Raw genomic sequence first — 17927 nt, 5'->3', positions numbered from 1 at the left:
CTATAAAGTATATTTTCTAGAAAGTTGTTTGCGGTAAGATAATAAATCACAACAAAATTGTCTGTTCAGTCTTGCATGTCTACAAATTGGATAATGATATATGCTCGTTGTAATCGTAAATTGGAAGTAATTTCAGAATAATGAAGTTTGCACGCGACGTCTGTAAAGTCTAGCACGCGCACGTTTCTGATGAAAATTTTAAGCTATTTTATACGATCATCAATCTTGCCTAATAAGAGTAGAAAATGAACAAAGAACGAGTATTTTTTTGCCATTGCATGTGTTTCCAGTCAACAGGAGACCAATATTATTTTTAAACAAATTGATCCTTACATATTATAAAACAAAGTCCTCTGCGAAGTTCGCGATATACTCCAAAACTACTGCATAGATTTTCATGCGGTTTTCAACAACAGATGTTGTGTGATCCCTGGAGAAATTGTAGGTGTATAATTTATTATGTTTTTAACTGAGCGAAGCCAGGGCATGAACATGAAAATCACTACATAGTATAAAGCAGAGTAGCCCTTCGCGTCTGTCTGTTTTAAAAGACTTACAGTTACATTAATGACATAATGTAAGAAATAAAAATCAAAAGTTATACAATTTTATATAATTCGTATGAAAATTAGTTAAAATAAAATAAAAATGTCTTTAACATCAAATAATGAAGTAAATCTGTCAGAAGTAGGGTACAACCAAAAGCGTGCAATCTCCAGCTGTGCCCATTCGTGTTATTTAGAGATTAAAATCAGTCAATATAGTGTCGATAGCAAAAACCAGCCATAAATATCCACCACAAAGTTTGTTTTAACTATTTTAGTATATTACATTTTAATATTTAGCACTAAAAGGACGAACCAGAAATTTATTAAATCATTTTTGCATGGTTTGATTGTTCCTTGGATGCAACAGGTAAGTGTGAGTAGGACGGCATTATGGACAAAGAGACGAGAACACTCAACAACGCCAAGAAACAAATACAAAAGGATAACAAACGTCGCACTCGTATGCCTTCGATAAATATTTGAAACTTTGCTATGGACACGATATTCGTTACTTATACCTATAGCACATTGGATATAACATGGCATGTAAACATATAATACATAATAATAAGAACATAAATGGGCACTTCTAAATTTATCTTACATTAATACTTCAATAAATAAAATCTTATTTCATTAAAAATACGCATGTATATGCCAAAATTGATTAATTCGTAAATAAAAAAATGAATATTAATACTTTTAAAATAGAATAATACAAAGCCTTTTTAATGAAGGATAAAAATGTTAAATAGAAATCTTACTCTGGAACTTCATAAAAATCGATTAATAAATCTAATGATTTATGATAATAGGCCACTTCATGGAAAACACGCGCATCGCCACATAACATATGTTCTCAACAAATACCTCTTTGCATTATTTACACTGACTATCATGCCAAAGAAGTGAAGTGTATTATAAATAACAGAACAGACTTAATGATAGCTCGCTTAGTGCTAATGCTTTGAGCTGAAAAGCGATGTCAGTCGAGGTTCATTCAGCGGCAGCCGCTTGCTCGCTGTGGATCAGAGCTTCTGAGACGTTATCTTTTGTCCTCTCCGCGGCTTCTTTCTCTTGGGACTGCTCGCGAGAGCTCACTGTGCCATTTTCGTTTACAGATTCATCTTTTTGTGGAGAACTTTCTTTTGAAGATTTTTTCGAGTCAATTTTCTGAGGAAATGCTTCCTTTTCTACAGACTTTTGCCTCTCTGGAGAGGCTTCTTTTGCAGGAGATTCTTCCTTGACGGAACCTTTGTCAGGTGAGGGCTCCTTGGTAGCCGCATCGCCCGCTGGCGTGGCTTCTCTTGATGGAGTCTTGCTTTTAGCTGGCGTACCTTCTTTTGCTGGAGTGGTTTCCTTTGCCGGCGTCCCTTCTTTTACTGGAGTTTCTTCCTTTGCAGGGGTACCTTCCTTTGAAGGAGTACCATCCTTGGCAGGTGTCCCTTCTTTTACTGGAGTTCCTTCCTTTGCAGGAGTACCTTCCTTTGAAGGAGTGCCTTCCTTTGCAGGTGTACCTTCCTTGGCAGGTGTGCCTTCCTTGGCAGGAGTTCCCTCTTTTGCTGGTGTACCTTCTTTTCCTGTTTCCCTCTCCTCAGAGTTCTCTTTAGATTTTTTGTCCTCTCCATTCTCTATATCTCCATTCACAGCCTGCAAATATTAAGTAATAAGCATCAAACGGACAAGAAAAACAAATGTTATAGTAAGGGAAAATATATTGGACTCATACAGTTGTGTGAAAAAGTTACTTGTATTTTAGTCATCAGTCTCCTCTTTTATTTTTCCTTTTCTTTCACATTTCCTGAAAGGATTTGTATCACAAATCATACAAATCCAAGTTGTGAAGCAAGCATTTGTGCCCTGCTAGCATACATTAAAGCATTTAACACTACCTCAATATGATCAATCTTTCACTTATTATGATACTTATTAAATACAAACCTTAACACTTTCAGCTTGAGGAGGCTCCTCGGGTGGTGCTTCCACTTTCAGGAATTGCTCCAAGGTGTCCACTTCATTGGCCAGGTCAAACTGGTCATAGTCCTGAAATAATGAGACAAGAATATGAGACCCTAGGTCTGACAACTTGGAATGTTGACAAAGTGGAGACGCAAAAGTAGGAAGGACGACCCTGCGCGCCGACACTCTCACAGCTAAGGAAGAAACCGAGGAACAGACCCATGACCCATGTCATAGACATACAACATGTTAACTGCAAATGACTTCAAATTACAAATCCTTGAAAAAATTGCCTAGTTGTTTGGCAGGCAGTTGATATTAAAATAGTGCCCCGCAAACACAATTTCTTTCGCTTCTTTTCTACTGAAAAGAAGCAGTAGAAAAGAAACGAGTAGAAAAGAGAAATTGTGTTTTGTTAACATCTAATAATTACTATATTGGCTGCTATCAATTATAACTGCTAATTCAGAAATTTCGAGGTCTTCATATATGGTTAAATTAGCACTCAGTTTACAGAGGTCATGAATATTAGCTAATTAACAATGACATGGGCTTTGATTGTTACAAGTGGGATCAATTTGGGTAGAACAATATTACTAATAGACCTTGGACCTACACTTGTGCACACCAGGTGTTAAGTATATACTCTGAAATATTCTTAAGAAATTCTGATATATCTAAGAAGGTACATCAAATCTACTTATGTGATAGTTGCTTATATCAATTTTACAGCTACATGATACTGTCATTTCAAAACAAACTGCATTCACAAATTGAAAGTCTAAACTTTATTTTCATTGTGTAAACAAAGAAAAGCCAATAACAATACATTATATTAGTTCTTCTTATCTTTACTTATTATAATTGACTGTATGTTTGAGGACCTGTTATCAGAACTAGGTATCAAAACAACACAAGAACTACTTAATAAATGTTTTCCAAATGATTATGACTAATTACTCACCCCGCAATATTCCTCGTCATTGAACACCTGTGGGGGCAGCGGGGACCGCGGGTTGGGGTCGCTGACGGTGCCTCCGTTCGCCTTAGCATTGGTTTGCATAAAGTCTTTATCAGCTTCTCTTCCTGGTTCAGTTATGTCAATGACATCATATTTTATGTTTTTCGAATCTAATATCATTAAAACACGCTGCTGCCGCTTTTTTACCTGGAAATTTACATTGTCACGTAATCGAAAACAAACGTTTTGTGAATCAGCCTATGGAAAAGATGTAAGAAGCACCCGGCCAACCCAGGAATTTGCTAATATTAAACTTACCTCTTTATTTCCAGAGATACCACTTATGTACACTTTAACGACCATAGTTGTAATTTTAGTTTTACAACTATATTTACAAGGGATATTAAACGCAATCAGTATTTTATTAGAAAAATAGGCTTGGCCATCAGTCAATGTGTTTTAATAATAATAATTACGGAAGAATGACAGTTTCAGAGTTGCCAGTTCAGTACCACATTATTCTACTTAGTAGATTTTTTGCATTCTCAAATATTTACATCGATTTATTTGTCTTTTCGTCCCTTACTGTGTGCTCAGCTTTACAACTTACTGCTTTGTATAAGATAGGCCGGAAGTTGAATAAAATATAAATATTATTTTTATCTCATTTGACTACGCACGCTAGCTTCTTGGCTTTAGTTTTATCCCGTGGATTTTACCACAAATTAGTATTATCATAAAAAGATAGCCTGGTAACACAAACCTGTCATTTCAAATTTATGCGTTCCGTTCGACGTAAAAATATTTAGAAAGTCATTAAACGTTTTATTATCAATAGTTGTAGGTAGGTATATTACAAACTTTCTCCGAAACGTTTCAATATAAAAAATGTTTAATCATGTACATATTATGTAGGTACCTATTTGAAACTTCTCATATTTTTATCTTAACACAGACAGATGCGGTAGGTACTTTATTTTCTATGGAAAATGAAGTAAAATAACTTATGGATAACAATCTTAGGAGAATAAATAAAACTAAAATAGTTTTGAAATACAAATGTATTCAATTATAATACATAGGCATATTGTCCTTTATATTTAAGATACGCCATCGCTAGAGCTTGCGGTAACCCAGGAAATGGAATGTAGGTAAACAACAACTTTTTCATTTAAATAAGTATTTGAGATTCACCTGACTAGTTTTTCTAGTAAAGACAGTGAGCTAGCAAGATACATGATAACATGACGGACCTCGTCATGTTAAAGATCTAAGTAGGACGTAGGACTTAGTAGTCTAGACTAAGAAGTGGATCTATCTAGATATACTATTTCGCTTTATTTCGTAACGTTTTAACTATTTTGATTACCTTACAAAGATCAGACCATGTACTATGGTATGGTAACATATACCATGTAACTATATGTAATGGGTCTAGATTGAAACCCAATTTACAGTCCATTGTAAAAATAGGCTCAAGATATTTTTATCATTATATTTTATTATTATATGATAGTTACCTACTTATTTCGTCGGTTTGGCAGTGATAAAATGAACCGCAACATTGTGATAGTTCATCTTGGTACAAAGTTTTTACGCGCTTTTCTGTGAAAATATTCTTTTTTACACTGTGTTTGTTCCTGGTCTGATCTATAACAAATACCGCTCTCCTGGCACGTATCACAGGAAGCAAATGAGTGGCAAATAATCCGACACAATCATAGAACCTACAATACACTATTTCAGTGGACATTGAGCCAAAAATAGGTATTTCGATACAAACTGTTGCAATAGAGAAATTTCAATACATATATCCTGCGACTATTTATATAAGTATATGTATAAATATGATACAATTGAATTCAGAAATACTTAACCAAAAAATATACATATATGACACCGTTGTAACTAATTAAAGTTATTCCAAATAGTATCGCTGGCAGGGTAGATGGGCCCTTTTTTAAACACTGGACCCATATCCACTTAAATAAGTAACTAACATAGTTTTAAGAACATTGTTACTAACACTTAATAGGTATTTATTTATTGCCGAAATAAACAATTATATTAAAATTTCCGTAAAGACAGTGTAAACAAGAGATCATAATAGTTTCACGTTCAAGGATTTCTATTTTTGTCATCGCACTGCATTCTTAGAAATCAAAACGAAACGTCACAAGCTTCGTGTTACGCTAATATTGGTTTTAGTCGGTGTACCTATTCGACTTTGTTTCAACATCGCAGCATTTAAGATTAATGAAAAAGAAAACGCTATTTCGTTTACCTATCTATTTGTCCCGACTTTCGAATACAGTACGGTGATGTGCGAAAACATTGTTGGCATATGTCCAAATCGCGCTAGTTGTTAGAAACGTGTTGCCGCATATTCTGTGATATGTCTTATATATTATTACATAGAAGTTGCAATCAACAGCTCTCCAACCATCTAGTTACTACGCTAATTATTTCAAAAGCGACCGACACGTGCGCGCCGATCAGCTGATTTGAACGCGTCGCGCGCGTAAAAGCGTTCCGTTACAACGATTAAAATTATTAAATCTGTATCAAAATACTTTCTACTTTTTTATTGAAATGTGAACAAGGAATGTTTAAAATAACATGATTAGAAGAAAATATGACTTGATTTTTAACTACTAAAATATAATATTATCTATCTCTAAACCTATAACACTAAAATACATTTTGAATGTAAAATTAATAAAAATATATCCATGACAAAAACTATAGGAATACAATATATGATTTAATTATAGCAACACGATAGCGCTCTAAGAAGCTGATTAAAATCTATTTTAACTCTATACATATAAAATTAAATTAGCGGAGCTAAGCATTAGTTCCGCATTACAATCGGTACAAATTTCATTTATTCAAAGTCGCTACGCTAACTATATTTCTCTATACAGACTTAATATAATAATTTATAAGATTAATTTACATATTATACCTAGTCATTACAATTTATGAAAAAGATGGACAATTCGATTATTGCACGTTGAGCGGTGAAAAAAAATTGTAAAATTCACAAAATAATACATCTTAGACTTTTGGTCAAGCCAGTATTTAAGAAAAAGTGTAAAATTAACTCATTTGACAAGTGAGTAGATACTTTCCGGGAAAACGAGTTATGTTTACACTATTTTGAAAAAAAGAATATGATTTGTCAGTAAATGCTATTAATTTTTTCCTAAAGTTGTTAATGATACGATGTCTGCCTTGAACAAATAATGAAATGAATAATTTAGAATGTGGCTATTATTTTTTGAAAAAAGAGACACAGCACTATGCGCACTGCAAAACAGAGTACAACTTTAGACACACATTTAAAAAATCCAGGCTGATAATAATGAAATACATTATTATGGTCGCGGCAGAGACTGGCGGACAATAAAAAATAATTGAGCACCGTAGCTTCGAATAATCTTACAATCTCTAAGTTGTAGGCCGAAATAGGCTAAGATATATGATATTGATTTCAAAGTTTTCATAATTATCACTATTTTAATGTAAGGCGTGAACCAGCTAGCAACACCGAGGTATTGCCCGCTACAGCTACAATCTCTATAATAAAAATTTAGTCTAAAGACAACCAAGAAATGGGTTTTACAAAATTTTTAAAATCAATGTGCCGTATTTTCGGTCAATAAAACCGTTGTATTTTTTTTTCAAACAATAAAAAAATTTTCGAAAGCTGTAGCGGATTATAAATCGATCTATATCCAAAACTGTACTAACGTTTACAACACAGGGCTAGAGCCGTGTATACTCTAAGTACATAGATTACAAAAAAAATAGTGAAATAAGAACAAAAATTTTCAATTTCCTTTTCAAGTTGGATCAGTAAGCCAATATTTTTGGAAGAGCAAAATAAATCATCAGATCTTTTCCTATGAATTTCTTTGAATACAGATGAGTTATAAGAGCCAGTATAACAGTAAACGTTAGTGCCAAGATTCGCAGCATCGTGACAAGAACATTCATACCAAATATTTACCTAGCCAATGAGATCCTTTCCGTTTTCTGTCACGGTGCAAACAATTTTACTTTTATTATAGATTTATAATACAATAAAGAGATCAGTGGGCATTAGAACATGATTTCTATTTTCTTATTTGTTGGCTAAAAATGTAATCTATATGGCTGACAACATTACGTATATCTCTGAGAGCGTTCTGACCGCAGCGGCCGCGCTCTCAATACAATTTTTCAAATTTTAACAAAAACAAGATTTCGTTTTACTAACTGACTTTAAAACGACCAATCTGTACTGTGGTAATTGATATTTGATGTTGATTTTGGAAATGATTTCTTCCTTAATAAAATTGACGGATCGTAATGACAACGCGGCCGGCGGTCGAATCGCTCTGAGAACTACCTGAGGAGGGAGCAGGTAGTTTCCAACTTGTTCTGATGAAAAGCAGTAGGTATAGTATGACTACAAAAGAGTAGAAAATAAATGAGGTCACTATATTGTGTACTCTTGGTTGGCAACACTGATTTATCAACCAATTTTGATCTTGACTTGAAATAATAGAAAACTGTTTTTAATCGAATTACATTTTTGGCCATTGCAATACCAACTAGAATGGTCAAGATTGGTTGATGGACATATAGTGTTGCCAGCCAACTGGAGACAGTGCCCTCAATTAAATTCTCTACTTTGTTGTCAGACTGTACTGAAGTGGTGGCAGACATATCACAACCTTAATCGTGCAATGCCCCTTGTGGCGTCCAATCGGTGAGTGGCGTTAACAAAAGGCGTTATTAATGAAAAACACGGGTCACTCACTTCTGATTGAGTGCTGGCAGAGTTTCACTGTTGAAAAAGGTCTACTAGACCAAAACAATAGTCGACCTCCCCGTCGATAATCACACGCGAGTGACCCGTCTACTTCTTCTTGACCTTATCCCACTCGTGCGACCCCACATGAGTGGGATAAGGTCATGAATGTAGACCAATACGTAAGTTCCTTCCATTTCGTTCTGTCGTTTGCCATATCCATTGATACTCCTTTCCTTAGGTCTAACTCTATTCCTGGAACCCTTTACTTCCATGTTTAGTTCGTATTCCCCATCAATAACGTCCATTTCCAATAGTATATTTACCCGAGCTAGGTGTTGTTCACACGGGCGTGCCGAAGTCGGGGTCCCCGATGCCGGCGGGCGCGGGGCTGCAGTCGCCGTTGCTCAGCGCGCCGCCCACGCGCCTGGCTGACCCTATCCTGCAGGGGGGGGGGGGGGGGGGTTTATGTGGCTAATAATACCTAGGCAATATATTTATTGTAGCGTAAACCTTCTTCTTTTCGAAATATCAGACAAATTATATTAATAAGTAGCCTCAGTTATTATTTTGTCATTGGTCTGTTTCATTTCTTCTATGGAGCAGCGTAAAAACTTTAACCGAATGTTGTAAAATAATGACATAAAAAAGTGGTTCGAAAACTATTTATAGGTAAAAAATAATGATGAATTCTGGCAAAAGTTTTAAGTTTACCTGAAGCCTTTACTCTCTCTCCTCACCGGCTTGACTTCTCCATTAGTTTTAGGTTTCTCTCGATGTCCACGCATGGAATCGCGCGTGGGCGTGGGCATGGCCAACTCCGGCAGTAGCGGACCCGTCGGGACCTCAGAGCCCCGCGTGGGCCCCGGTATTGTTGGAACAGGGGGTAACGTAGGTCCGGGTGTTATTTTTCGACCCGGTAACGTTGGGGCTATAGATAACGTTGGTCCAGACGGTGTTTTTTGATCTTGTTGAGGTTCCGTAGGTATGGTAGGTCCGATCGAGACGGTGGGCCTCGGTGTTATGAGGGGCCCGGGGGGCGACGCGGGCCCCGGGGACAGCGGGGACTCCGGCACTGGATTAATGTTAGCATACTGTAGCTAGCAATACTGATGATCGTGATATGTGGAAACTACGAATTATTAAATGTGACTTTAGTTATGATTGATTAATTAATAAATTAGCAATTACTTATTATATTAGTGAGAATATTGTCATTTTAAATTATCTAGAACAGAAAAAATCAACACAAGAAATCGCAAACATCACTATCCACTTTAAAGTTAATAGATTTAATGATAAGTAAATATTATGATCATAAATAATATTTGTATACATTCCTTAGAGTTCTATAGCCACGAAAGAAGCCCCTGGACGCGGCGCCACAGTCGCTGACAACAATAATCTAACTATCTGTTATTGAAACTTCCACACATTGCCGTGAGATTTCTTTCCAACTCTTTGTGTCATTGATTCATTGTAAATCGCTCCGATTCTGTTTAGTCTAAGTTTTTGTCAATTATTCTGACACAAATACTCATGTCACAGCAAATTACAAAGATAAAAATGTAGTTTTGGTATCGAGTATCATACAATAAAATTGGGCAAATCAAACCGCGTGAGATGCATGACATATAACATAGTTTAAATACTTTATCAATTTGTGATGTTCTTTTAGTAAGTTAGCAAACGTATGTACCATTATTTATTTATTTATTCATTCATTCATCCATTCGTTCATTTATTTAATTATGCTTTTTATTTATAAACTAGCGACCCGGTCCGGCTTCTAACGGTCTAATAGGCTGTTTTGTATATATACAAATATTCGGTAATAAATTGTCTAAACCAACAGTTAGGATTGCATCAAAATTCAAAATCCGTTACGTTGAAAGAATAAAGCTTAGAAACAGACAGACGTGACACTATGATGATGTGTGATTTCTTTTGTGTTTTGAACGATAATAAATAATTGTAAACGTTACTATAGACGAATGTAACTACAAAACAAAATAGTACAGACAAGTAATGAACACACACAGACTAAAATAATAAATTATATATAGATGACTCACGTCCGTCGGAGGGCGTGGAGTCGCTGACGTGGTCGTGGCTGTCCACGCGGCCGTACGCGCCTCTGCTGCGCCAGTCCTGGCGGGATGAGGACGTATAGTTCATATATTTTTTTAAGAAGACAGAACGAAAGAGTATGGATATCTTTATTGGAGGGGTCCTATAAAGATATCCATACTAATTGACCGAGCGAGCGAGGTCTACAATTCGACTTGAGGCAAAAATACATTTTTTTATGTATGTATGTATGTATGTATGTTTGTTTGTTTGTAAAGCGATAACTTTCGAACCGTTGATTCTGATTTTGATGAAATTTAAAAGGTATGTAGGATCTGTCAATAGATTTTTTAAGTTCGTAGGGTATCAAAATCGGTTAAGTCGTTTTTGTAATATTCAAATTTTGTAAATAAAAAAAGATTTAGTTCGCTAGGTCTAAGTGCTCTTACGGCTGAACCGCTAGACTGATTTTGATGAAATTTGGTATGTATGTGTAGTTAAAGACCCAAGTTCAAATAAGCTTTTTTTTTCAATTTGCGGGGGATGCCTCGGGCGCAAGCTATTAAATTATAATTTAACGTGTCTGTGTTATGCAAGTCTATCTGTGGTATCGTAACAGCCAAGCGGCTGAACAAGCTCTGGCATGAGATTGTAGGCCATTTTGGCATTAGGGATCAATTATGTTTAAAGGAGTTTCATCCGGTATTTCTTCACAGCAGTGGTCGTTCCGAAACGCTAAGAGAGTTTAGTGAATTTTTTACGTGCACGCTGTGTTCACATCAAGAATACTTTTATTATGTTTGTTACTGTGCCGTGTTAATTTCGTGAAGCGGGAATTAAAAAAGTTTTCGTTAAGCCCCGGTTAGTCATGATTTTTAAAAAATGTGATGATGTAAATATATAACTACACAAGTACCTTCTGCCTGTTCTTCTCCCTGTGCGCGTGCACCGGCGTCAGGGGCCCGCGCGGGGGGGAGGGGGGCTCCACCATCTGACATTAAAAAAACCCTAAATATTTCTTCATTTTAGACGAAATATAATCACATAACTTTGTAGGTGTACCTATAGCAATCTGACTATAACATATAATAATTTTCTTGCCACTAGTTGACAGTTAGTATGTTAAATCGTATCAATCGTCGTATAGACATTTTCAATAAAATTTGATATCAACATAAACACCTAACCAATCAAATCTGTTAAATTATACACACGTAATAAGAAATTTAAAAACAGATTTGTTAATACAAGCCTTTAAATACTGAAAATTACACAAATAAGTATTAAAATTCAAATTTACTAAATAATATTACCTCCAGCCTAGCTTCAATTTTGATAGAATCGTCGTCCATGTCCAAAATGGCTAGATTGTTATTGATAGAGTTGTAGTCGGGGTACGGGGGACGCCTGTACGGCGACTCACATTCACTGCCCGACCCGTCATCCGACTCATTTCTATAAACATAAATGATATTTATGGAAATAGAAATACTTAAATTATACAAGCATCAACTGTCTCACATTAGAGGTTGATTATATCACGGTCAAAATTGATAAAAAGACTGACAGAGTCGAACAAAAAAAACGTACATCAGAAATTGTTATAAATCCTGTATAAAAAACTAGATGGCGCTAATTTTTTACCTGGAAGTACCTGTGTGTAACCAAGGTTTACAAGCACAAAATATATGTGAAAGGTCTTAAAACATGAACCGTTTCATCTGTAACCCTCGCAGCCTCACCTGGTGTAGTCGGGCGTGCGCGGCGCGGTGGGCGTGGCGTCCTGCGGCGGGTACAGCGGGAACCTAACACAACAATACTCCGTATTGGCTATTTTTCCGACAAATCATATTGTAAAACATTATTATCTAAAAAATGTTAGTAACAATAGAACACTAGTAATTTAAAGATCCTAGGTGCGCGGCTTTAGATAATGTACGTTAAATTTCATTAACACATTACAACAGAAGACAAAATGTGAGTGTGAGTGTGTGCATAAAATAAATTCAATTCTCTTCGGTATCTAGATGCTCGTCTTCGATTTCTACGCTAAAACCATAATAAATTATACAATTAAAACTTTCTCAGGAATCATTCTATCTATTGGTGAAAACCGAACAAAAAGCTGCCCGGTAATTTTAGAGTCTATCGCGTCCATACAGACGGACGGGGCAGAGAACTTTGTTTTATAATATAGTGGTGACCTGTAGTTGTCCTCGGAGAGGCGGTCGTCTTCGTCGTTGGCTATGAACTGCACGCACAGCGCGCAGTCGCCCTTCACGCTCTGCAGCGCCGCCACCGCCTCCTTGTGGCACGCCTGCGATCGTTACGCCCGTCTTTATCCATACTACTTTCATGCATTCATTTATGCGACTTCAACTAAAAATGTTTTTTTTTTTTCTAACATGTTCAAGGAAAACCAACAGCTTGCATTCTTAAAACTGGACGGGTTACAAGAGGCCAATAGGTTCTCTATTAGACAATAGGAAAATTTAACGTTTCTTAGACAAACTCGCGTTAGCCTATATTAAATAATGTAATTCTTGAGAATACTCTCAGATTAATAAATTAGGACAAATCACACAGATTGAGCTAGCCCCAAAATAAGTTTGAGACTTGTGTTATGGGATTCTAACTCAACGATACTATGTTTTATAACAAATAGATATATAGATACACATCCAAGACCCGGGCCAATCAGAAAAAGATCATGACCCGACCGGGGATCGAACCCGGCACCTCTCGGCTCAAGCACCACTGCGAGGTCGAGGACATATGGAGTTATAAAGATATGGACTTTAACTGTAATGTATGAGTTACCTGTGTGAGGTCCACATCATTGATGGCCAGGATGGCGTCTCCGACGTACAGCGCTCTGGTGAGCGCCGCGGGCCCGCCCGCCTCCAGCTCCGATATCAGTATGGGCACGCCATGCTCTCGACCGCCCTGTAATATACAAATTGGTATATCAGTGTTTTAACCCCCCGACCCAAAAAGTGGGGTGTTATAAGGTTAACGTGTCTGTCTATGTAGCTCCCAAACGGATGAACCGATTTTTGTTTAGTTTTTTTTTTCGTGTCATAGATAATTCTATCCCGAGTGTTCTTAGCGATGTTTTATGAAAATCGGTTCAGTTCAGCTCGTTCAAAAGTTGTAGCGAAATGAATATTGAAAGTCGGGTTTTTTAAAATTTGTCTAACAAATAAACTTGTTGTTTTACAACTTCCATTCAAGAGAAGTCTTGATTTTAATAAACAAGTGTCTTTAGAGTTTGGCTTACATGGTTTGATAAAAACAAATCATAACCGTATAGTACCAGAATGTTGAGGAATTTTGGGAGTCGATCTAGGGTCATGCAGATTATCATCAGATCGTGCTTATCACAATAATCAATTGTTATGTAAACTAAAGCGGCGACTCTTGATCTGAGCCTTCCGGGCGTGTCGGGAGATCTTGTGTCTGCTAAGGTTTGGTCGTCTTTGCTGCGTGTCTTATTATATCCGTAAATTGTTTGGTCTGGTGTTCTTTCTTGACTTCGGCGAACTTGACTTAACAAGATTAACTTCTCAAGGCAGTGAGGTTTACGACGCACTAAATGGCCAAGGAATAACAGTCGCTTCCGAAGAGATATTGTGAGTTTGGTACTTTTGCGCGCAAGACACATGCGCAAAAGACACTTGCGCGCAAAGGAACTTGCGCGCAAGCAAGGTGCGCGAAAGAACTTGCGCGCAAGCAAGGTGCGCGAAAGAACTTGCGCGAAAGACTAAAAGGTTAAGGAATTAAGGCGTTGCGTTGTATTGTGTAGTGTTGTATTGTATTGTATTGTAAACCAAATCTGTTAAGTAAATAGCTAAAAATATAAAAAGGCAAGTTTATTTTTTCAAATTTATCTTGCCATAAAACTCCCCTTTTTTATTATCTCAGTGGATAGATACGTCCAAGGAGAGCAACGTTTGTATGGAACATTTTTTCAGAAAGTCATCTCTTAACCATTTTTTTGCCTTTCGCGCATAAGTCTTTGCGCGCATGGGTCTTGCACGCAAATGTCTTACGCGCACGGGTCTTGCGCAAAAATGTCTTTCGCGCAAGTGTCCTGATATGCATATTGTAGAGAGACGGGTCCGAATATGCAGCGACACATTGCGAAAAACTAAATTCCGAAATAACAACAAATAAGTATTTGAAAATTCGACATACGGTAACGGATATCCCGAGCCCGAGATGCGGCGAGCGGCGCACGCGCACTGTGCGCGGGCGCGCGCGCGCGGACGCCGGGGCGGCGGCGGGGGCGGCGGGCGCGGGGCCGGCGGCGGCGGAGGGGGAGGGGCCGGGGGGCGCAGCCGCGGGCCGCGGTGACAGCCCGCGGCACACCCGCACCAGCGTCTTGTGGCGCTGCAGCAGGATCTCCGCCTCCACCTCACAGATACACATACGGGCATTGATTAATTACTGTATCTTTTTGCTACGGCAGCGAATTATATTGTTGGCAAATGTTGTGTTCATATTGACTGGTGTTTATGTATTGCATAACAATAATTTACTTAATATCGTACTAATATTATAAATGCGATAAGGTTGTTTGTATGTAGGTATATATGTTTGTTTGTTACTCTTTCACGCAAAATCTACTGGACGGATTGTTATGAAATTTGGTACACATGTAGAATATATAAGCTGGAATAATATAGGGTGCCTAAAGCCTCGGGGCGAATCTAGTAATATTATATATATAAACACTGCGTAATTTGTAGCTTGTACCTAGTAGTTTGTAGCTTGTGAGAAATAACTATAAATATAAAAATTGACGAGAAAAAGAGCCTGTGAAGGTCTAATTTCTGAATAAATGATTTGAATTTGAATTTGTAAACGTGCCTTATATTAAATAAATTGTTCTTTGTCGACGCTCTACGTGTATCATGCCAGACTGATACACTGGAGGAGTCGAATTCGATCTCCGAACTGGTCCAGATGGTAAATGGTCACACAAATATTGAATTTACTTTGGGACTCTCATTCTGTGTGATTTGTAATATATTTATATTAACAAGTAATTATATCATTATTCGTTTCATTATTTACAAAAGCTACTAATGTCAATCGAAGTCCAAGAGCAGCTCCAAAAGAAATCGACCACATTTATATTCCAATCAAATTGTTCGCAATGAATATGGTGTTACCTGTGCCCACAAGGAGTCTCGGAGCTCAGCGCGCATGTCCCTGCCGAGTAGCTGCAACTGTTGGATTCGCCCCGCCAGCTCCTTGTCCAAATACTTCGTCGCCAGTCTGTGAAGAAACACAGAACCTAGGTATAATGGCGCCCTCTATGTGCTTATAGAAAGTGAGAAAGAACAACGACACATTTGATACTATGGAATACGTGAAGAAAAGGTTCACCTTCTTTCAGGTCAAAACGGGGCATTGGGTTGGCGTGATTTTTGATGTGGAGATGGTTGGGGAGGAGAGCGAGACATACTTATGTCATTTTGTCATGTTCACGAAGCTTCCTTCCTAAGATACCAGTGACCCCGCGTTCTAATTGACATAAGTTACAGGACACAGTCGTATACATTTTAAATTTTCGTATGGCGTCGTTTGAAAGGACTACGCCTGAGTCTCCGTATACATTTTAAATTTTCGTATGGCGTCGTTTGAAAGGACTACGCCTGAGTCTCCAGGATACATTCTGTCCATATAGTTCTATCGTTCAATTCTATTAGTATGGCTAAACGGAGAATGGCTAAACGGATCCACTTAGTCCTACTATACACCATACATTCTTAATTATGCCAAAAAAATATTAAAGACCCTATTAATACACGTGAGTAATCAAAATTTAATATATTGTTTATCACCAAAGTTATTGAGGGTTGCGTTTATCCCAAAATATCAATGAATTTATGGACGTAGCTTGAAACTCCGATTATTCCAATTCATAGTTTATCGTGTTCTCTCGTTCTCGCGTGCAAAAACCCTGGCATAGGCAAAAAATAAATAAATAAAAAAGAATTGCCAGAATGTATCAATGAAAATCGACTTTGTGTGAACCGCTGCACTGAACCTACCTTTACTATGAAGCGTAGTAGTCAGGTGGCGCACTAAGTATTATAACCAATTATTATAGATTTTTTTCGATACATTTTAGATTTCGATTTTTTTTTGTTTTGACTATGCACATACATATTATCAGTGTTACGTACTGATAGCCCCATGTTATTTTTTGGCATAATTAAAAATATATGGTGTATACTCACCTCGCCCCAAACAGTTCAGAGTGCAGCGCCAGCACAGTCTCGCGCAGCGCCGCGTTCTCCCGAGCCAGTTGGCCGGCTTCGGCCCGAGCGAGACTCACTTCCTTCATAGACACTAGTGAATCTTCACCGTCTTCGCAAGCGGCTAAAACGTTTGAAAATACAGATTAAATATATATATTTTTCATCAGATTTAATACTAAATAAATTTATATTTAAAAAATGGTAAGCCCTTCTGGCATAATAGGGACCAACACTGTTTGAATGAGTTTCTTTCGGCATTTCTTGTCAGCAGTGGTCGTTCCGAAATGCTAGTAGTTTGTAGCTTTGGTAAACATCATTTAATTTAGAATATGACGTGAAAAAGTGCCTGTGAAGGCCTAATTTCTGAATAAATGATTTGATTTTGATTTTAAATACATATCAGACACAGTATCACGTACTTATTCCTTGTAGGGTGGACAACGCCAGGAGTTGCGTTACTTTGTAGGCAATGTTTAGCCGTATGGTGAGTTTATTGAAGGAATTGAGACCGAGTTGCAATCGCCTATGAGAAGAATCTCTAGTTTATAGCCCTTTCCCTTGATTGAATTTTATCAATCTGCGTGGGAAGACAAGCAATTGGCACATTGACACTATCTCTTCGTTCTCACTCAATATTCAATGCAGGCGGCGCAAAATTATATGACATGTGATAAAAAAATTTTGAAAAATCACATACCATACCATATACAGAGTTACTGGTATCAAACGCAAAACCCCCTAAAGACTACTAGGGTACATCAAAACTTTTATTCTACGACTTTTCGATACGATATAAAAAATACAATCTAATTTGCGATTCTACACATCTTAACTCTATGTAATAGCCAAACAACACGAGACAGTGCAGTAGCGTTATGTAGTGGAATCGAACATAGAATTAACGTTTTATAGAAACGACATGAAAACTAAAAAAGATGAAATTTTTTGTATTTATTACGTTTAGACAAAAGTCGTAGAACAAAAGATGTTAGTCTCTATGTACCTTAGGTGCCTTTTGAAGGTTATGCGTTAGATACCAGTAGCCCTGTACAGTGGTTACACTTTTCACCTCCATTTCACAAACCGACTTTAACCGTCAATAGATAAACAAATAAAAAGCGATTATCTCATTGGAACCAGACCATGTTATGTTTGTCCGTCTGTTAGCGAATGCCTGTTAATTTGTCAGTTTTGGTCTCTTTGTACTATATATATATTTATATGGAAAACTATGAAACTTGCTTTTGTATAACTCTGCATAATCAATACCATGGACAAAATATAGAGAAGGACAGTTACACGCCTCTATATTTATT

At 37.1% G+C, this 17927-nt stretch overlaps 2 protein-coding genes across 3 annotated transcripts in view; both read right to left on the bottom strand.

The window, feature by feature from the left end:
• Positions 1-597: 597 nt before the first annotated feature.
• LOC128670536 (SH3 domain-binding glutamic acid-rich protein-like) lies at positions 598-3957 on the bottom strand. The gene is made up of 4 exons (XM_053746276.2): positions 3787-3957; positions 3472-3675; positions 2490-2591; positions 598-2198 (listed from the first exon to the last, which is right to left on the bottom strand). Exons 1-4 carry the CDS (start codon positions 3829-3831, stop codon positions 1545-1547), a joined length of 1005 nt encoding a protein of 334 aa, XP_053602251.1. The 5' UTR covers positions 3832-3957; the 3' UTR covers positions 598-1544.
• A 563-nt stretch (positions 3958-4520) lies between these two features.
• The window catches only part of LOC128670567 (Golgi-associated PDZ and coiled-coil motif-containing protein-like), a 70980-nt gene continuing 57573 nt past the window's right edge, over positions 4521-17927 (bottom strand). The window contains exons 3-13 of one of the 2 annotated variants that reach the window (XM_053746336.1): positions 16591-16732; positions 15517-15622; positions 14537-14755; positions 13160-13285; positions 12544-12656; positions 12082-12144; positions 11653-11794; positions 11256-11330; positions 10345-10420; positions 8984-9344; positions 4521-8711 (exon numbers count right to left, since the gene is read on the bottom strand). In XM_053746336.1, the coding sequence (XP_053602311.1) occupies positions 8612-8711; positions 8984-9344; positions 10345-10420; positions 11256-11330; positions 11653-11794; positions 12082-12144; positions 12544-12656; positions 13160-13285; positions 14537-14755; positions 15517-15622; positions 16591-16732 (1523 nt within the window). In that variant the 3' untranslated portion in view covers positions 4521-8611. The remainder of the gene's footprint in view (positions 8712-8983; positions 9345-10344; positions 10421-11255; positions 11331-11652; positions 11795-12081; positions 12145-12543; positions 12657-13159; positions 13286-14536; positions 14756-15516; positions 15623-16590; positions 16733-17927) is intronic. The other variant, XM_053746335.2, reaches the window with a different exon arrangement.

Source organism: Plodia interpunctella, chromosome 6 (assembly GCF_027563975.2).
Source record: "Plodia interpunctella isolate USDA-ARS_2022_Savannah chromosome 6, ilPloInte3.2, whole genome shotgun sequence".
In the NCBI taxonomy this organism is placed as follows: domain Eukaryota; kingdom Metazoa; phylum Arthropoda; class Insecta; order Lepidoptera; family Pyralidae; genus Plodia; species Plodia interpunctella.
Note: the sequence above shows the minus strand (reverse complement) of the source record. Positions and strands in the feature narration are given on the sequence as shown.